The 5,607-nt window shown below is 54.6% G+C and overlaps 1 protein-coding gene across 1 annotated transcript; it reads left to right on the forward strand.

Moving 5' to 3' along the window:
* Positions 1-159: 159 nt before the first annotated feature.
* Positions 160-3,885, forward strand: LOC103800850 (methionine--tRNA ligase, mitochondrial-like; the record flags this gene model as incomplete). The annotated part of the gene is given in 3 exon segments (XM_009073240.1): positions 160-494; positions 2,660-3,166; positions 3,169-3,885. Coding segments are annotated over 3 exon segments (1,559 nt in total), but the record flags the coding sequence as incomplete, so codon positions are not given.
* Positions 3,886-5,607: the final 1,722 nt, after the last annotated feature.

Genomic DNA, 5,607 nt, shown 5'->3' on the forward strand with positions numbered 1-5,607 from the left:
CCCCCGGGACTGACCCCCCTTTCCCCGGGACTGACCTCCAGTCTCCAGGGCTGACCCACTTCCCATGCCCCCAGGTTTGTTCCGAGGCCCCTGTGTCCCTATGAAGGGCATCCAGCCCTGTGCCCCTCCCCATGGCACCACGGCCTCTCTGCATTTCAGGGACTGACGAGCACGGGCTGAAGATCCAGCAGGCTGCAGCCGCAGCAGGGACGTCACCCCCGGAGCTCTGCGAGCGGATCTCGGGGCTGTTCCGCCAGGCCCTGACCCAGGCTGGCGTCTCCTTTACAGATTTCACGCGCACCAGCGAGCCGCGGCACCAGCGAGCCGTGCGGCACTTCTGGGGTGCCCTCTGCGCTGGTGGGGCACTCTACAAAGGCACATATGAGGGCTGGTACTGCACTCCCGAGGAGTGCTTCCTCCCAGAGAGCCAGCTGGCCGAGCGCACGGACGCCCAGGGACGCCCCTGCAAGGTCTCTCTGGAGAGTGGCCACCAGGTAACAGCACCTGTGCTGGCCCCAGCGAGGGCAGACATGCCTGCAGGAGCACTGAGAACTCATCTGTTGCTCTGCTCTAGCCGGATTTGGGGTGTTTACTGCTTCCTGTGGCCTTTTGTAATTCGTTTTGGCTGACACTCACTTGTATTTCAATAGGGTGTCATCTGTCAGTTTAAAAACCCCTCTGTGTCCTGGGCTTGTCCCCACAGCATGTGCAGTCGGTGAGGGTGTTCTCCCTCTCTGCTCTGGTGAGACCCCACCTGCAGTGCTGCCTCCAGCTCTGGGGTCTCCAGCACAGGAAGGACATAGACCTGTTGGAGCAAGTCTATGTCTATAAAGGCTATAAAGATGATTAGAGAGATGGAGCACCTCCTGTGAGGAAAGGCTGAGAGAGTTAGGATTGTTCAGCCTGGAGAAGAGAAGGCTTTAGAGTGACGTAATTGTGGCCTTCCAGTGCCTAAGGGGAGCCTACGAAGAAGATGGAGAGAGACTATATACGAGGGCCTGGAGTTAACAGATATGGGGGAATGGTTTCATGCTGACAGATGGCAGAGTTAGATGGGATATTGGGAAGAAATTCCTGTCTGTGGGGGTGGTGAGGCACTGGCACAGGTTGCCCAGAGAAGCTGTAGTTGCCCTGTACCCGAAAGTGTTCAAGGCTAGGTTGGATGGGTCTTGGATCAGCCTGGTCTGATGGAAGGTGTCCCTGCCCATGGCTGACAGGTGGAACAAGATGAGCTTTAAGGTCCCTTCCAAGCCAAACCATTCCATAATTCTCTGATTCTCTGTGGTATTATGGTGAGTGGAGATCCCAAGATGAGCTGCCACATCCCACCTGGCTGGTAGCCTTTTTTCTTAGCCACATGGAAGGATTCTGCTGCTGGTTCTGCAAGCTGCTAGCCTGGAAATGGTGTTTTATAGTGGTGATGAGAGGTTAGCTGAGTGGAAGGATAAAGGTGTTTATAACTGAGGGTTCCTTGGGTGTCCAGATTTCCAGTAGCTGAGGATAATCCTGCTCAGAGCTCAGCACAGGTTATGCTCCTGTGGTATTTGTACAAGGCTGGGACATAGGACTGTTGGTTCATACAGAAAGGGCTGTATTGGCAAATAATAACTCTCAAGAAAGCATCTAAGATAATTGGGGGAAAAATAAGTTTCCAGGCTAAGAAATCATTCTTTAGACCTAAAAGAAAGTCAGCAGGCTTCAAAGTCAAGTGTACCCTGAGAACAGTTCCCATCCTTGGCTGTGTATTGAACTATCCAAGGAAACAAGAGTGCGGACAGAGTAGAGAAGCTCTTACAGGTGGTGGGAAGGGATGAGAGGGTTTATCCTCAGCCTGAAAGAGGCAGTTGGGCAGTTTGTTGCTTGGGAGTTCTGTGAAGAAAAACAGGGAGTTTGCACGTGCCATGCACCCCAGACTGCTGGTGAGTGTCTGGTTTCTGGTATCCCGTGGATCCTGGGGGTGGAGATGTGCAGCTCATCTTTGAATTATGTTCTTTGGGTCTTCCTTGCACACTGTGAAATTCCTGACCCTGCCATGGATCCCTGAGTGCCTTACACAGCTCACTCATACCACATCCACCCACCAAGTTTTCACTGGTTTAGCCAAATGTGTCATTTAATGGGTTTAACTGTGGGGGAGAAGTGCTGTCAGTGCTGTAAGCGAACACAGCGACTGAGATGCACTAAGGCAGGAAGTGGAGAAAAAGAGGAACAGAGCACCCAGGAGAACAGCAAAGACAGACACCAGGAGTGTCATTGAGGCAGAAATTAACAGCATCAGTTTGTCTTTTCATGATTTTCCACTATTATTGCTAAACTGTGTTGTTAAGATAGTGTATTTTCATCTCCCTAACTCCTTCCCGTATCTACGTGGCAGGTAGAAAGATATTCCTTCCTGGAGGTATGTCTTTAAAAGCAGGGTGCTGTCCCATGCCAGGTGTCTGAGTCCTTAGGTGTGGTCCTGGGAATCCCAAGGAGGCAGTGACTTGGGCAAGCAGGTTCCTTCTAGTCATGGAAAGACACCAGGAGCTTCCCATAGGGTCAGAGCACACCCAAGCTCAGGGAGCGTGTGACAGGCTCCACACAGAGAATGCTGTGTGCAAACTGCCAGCCTGTTCTCGGAGCATTTATGCTGTAATCCTTTCCTCTCCTGCCATCCCAGGTGCACTGGACCAAAGAGGAGAATTACATGTTCAGGCTCTCGGCATTTCGGGATCCACTGCAGAACTGGCTCCGGGACAACCCACGCACCATTTCTCCCGACCCTTTCTACCAGCGCGTGCTCCGCTGGCTGGACGAGGACTTGCCGGACTTGTCAGTCTCCCGTGAGCGAAGCCGGCTGCAGTGGGGCATCCCCGTCCCCAGTGACCCCACACAGACTATCTATGTCTGGGTGGACGCCCTGGTGAACTACCTGAGCGTGGTGGGGTACCCCGAGAGCCACGGCGTGTGGTGGCCGGCCGCGCACCATGTTGTGGGCAAGGACATCCTCAAGTTCCATGCGCTGTACTGGCCGGCGCTGCTGCTGGCGGCAGGGTTGGCCCCCCCAGAGCGCATCCTGGTACACTCCCACTGGACAGTGCGTGGGCAGAAGATGTCCAAGAGCCTGGGCAATGTGGTGGACCCTGCCACGTGCATGGGGCAGTTTGGTGTGGATGGGTTCCGGTACTGTTCCGTTGCTTCCTGCTGCGGCAGGGCGTCCCGGAGCGGGACTGTGACTATTACGACGAGAAGGTGGTGAAGTTGCTGAATTCGGAGCTGGCAGATGCACTCGGAGGTCTGCTGAATCGCTCAACAGCCCCCAGCATTAACCCAAGCAACACCTACCCGCGCTTCTCAGAGGCCTGTTTTCCAAAGGTCTTGGGCACCAAGGAGGCAAAAGGCACGGGCAGGGTGTCTGCTGAGGACTATGAGCTCGTGGCAGCAGTGGCCTCGCTGCCTGTGCAGGTGGCCAGTTATTTTGAAGGTTTCCAGATCTACAAGGCTTTGGAATGCATAGCCCAGTGCGTGAGGCAGACCAATGGCTTCTTCCAGAGACACAGGCCTTGGAAACTTGACCGAAGCGATGCTGCAGAGCAGCTCTGGCTGGACACCATCCTCTACGTCACGCTGGAGTGCCTGCGTGTCTATGGGACACTCCTGCAGCCTGTGGTTCCGCACATGGCAGACAAGCTGCTGTCCCGGCTCGCTGTTGGGCCAGAAGAGAGGGGTCTCTCCAGTCTGACGTTCCTGGCACGCTATGACGGGAAGCCTTGTCCCTTTGAGGGCAGGCAGCTTGGAGCTGACACTGGTGTCTTGTTTCACAGGCTGGAGAAGTCAGAAACCACAAAGAACAGAAAACAGGACAGAAAACAAGAAGCTCAAGTCCCCAGCAAACAGCTTCTGTGAATAAAGACCTCTGGGAATTCCTGGAAAACGTTGTTCAAAAGACCTTCCTCCCTTTCATGATGGTGGTGTGGAGGGGTGGGAGTCTGGCCCTGGCAGGGCTGTGCTGTCCTGGAACGGCCCAGATGGGCTCAGACAAGCAGTTGTGTGAGCAGGGCTGAGGCTTCAGGAAGCTCAGGTACGACCCTTGAAGGAACACCTGAGTAGCCGAGTCAGTAATGGAACTAAACACACAGCTGAGCTTTGAATATTGCTGCTTTTTTCCCCTGATGGATTTTATGGGATGTAAAAAGCACTTGAGGAAAATATTTATCCCCTTAAAATAGGGAACTTTTCCTGCACAGTCCTGGGGCTCCACTATAGCCCCCTTGCCTGTGTCTCTCGTATGGAATCTCTATACCACAAGGGTTTGGGTTGGAAGGGACCTTAAAGCTCATCTCATTCCACCCCCTGACACCTTCCCCTAGACCACGTAGCTTGAGGCTCTGTCCAACCTGGCCTTGAACACTTCCTTCCTTTACCTTGTGTGAGGAGCCATCTGGTGCTCTCTTGAGGACATTGTAACCATAGATGTGATAACCAGCCTGCTCAGCTGTCTCTCCCAGAGAGCAGCTCCCACTCTGCTCACTCCAGGAATACATCCTCAGGATGGCATTCAGGCTGAGTACCCAGAAGGACTAAACAACCCCTGAGGAGAGATGGGGTCTGTCCTGGCCCTTCTCAGTGTTGTCTCCTCTTGCAGGGAGAGGGCTGAACAGCTGTTTTGAAGTGATTGTCCTTGTCTCACCTTTGATCCACAGGTTTGTGGCCAGGCCAGAAGTACCTAATGGGGGTTAGAAATTATTCCATGGGGCTATGGTGCCCATGGATCTGTTAGGTCCCTCAAGTGAGGTTCTTTGTGGGCCAAAAGACATCTGAACAAGCCTTAATGGGGCAATCCCTTCTGTTCCAGCTCTGATCTCTGCTCTTTATTCTGGAGGATGAAGGATCTCTGTACGGGTTAAACATGACCTACAGGCATGATCAGAATGGGGCAGAACATGTATTTCAGGTCCACACACACCTTCCTGAGGCTTTTCCACCTGCTGCAAGGCTTAGTGCACCCTTTTTCACATCAGTGCTGCTGGAAGCAACTGAGCACTGATACCCTAAGACAAGTGGTAACCATTGGGGACCTCTAGTAAATCCTTTCCAGGTCCCATCAGTGCACGTGTCATCTTTCAGGGGTCCTTTTTGGGGGACTGTGAGCAATTTGAATGTTGCCTGGCCTGTGTCACCAGGTGCAGCAGGAGCCCCTGGGGCTCTTCCCTGGGTTCCCAGTGGTCCCCACACTGCCTTTGCTGTCCCAGCTCAGCTGACCCAGGTCCCCTCACCCCGTCCTGCTGTGGGTCACATCTTCCCCTGCAGCGTCTGCTGCTCCCCTCGCTCCTGCCATCCCTGTGCACACCCTTCCTGCTGCAGCCCCCACCCCGTGCCCTCATGAGGTGGGTGCTGGCTCCCTGCTGCCCTGCTCTTGGGGACAGGAGAAACACACCCTCTTCCCAGTCCCCTCTGGTGCTGGCACCCGCGGGCTGTGGCTGCCCGGCTGGACACGGAGGGGTCATTCTGCCCCGGTGACAGTGACCCTGCTGGCACCTCAGTGCGAGGGGTTGTTTGTGTCCCCCGGTGTCTGGTCCTGCCCTGCGCTGTGATTCCCTCCCGGGAGGGGTCAGTCCTGCTGCCCGC

The sequence above is a fragment of the Acanthisitta chloris genome, unplaced genomic scaffold (assembly GCF_000695815.1).
Source record: "Acanthisitta chloris isolate BGI_N310 unplaced genomic scaffold, ASM69581v1 scaffold31184, whole genome shotgun sequence".
Taxonomy (NCBI): domain Eukaryota; kingdom Metazoa; phylum Chordata; class Aves; order Passeriformes; family Acanthisittidae; genus Acanthisitta; species Acanthisitta chloris.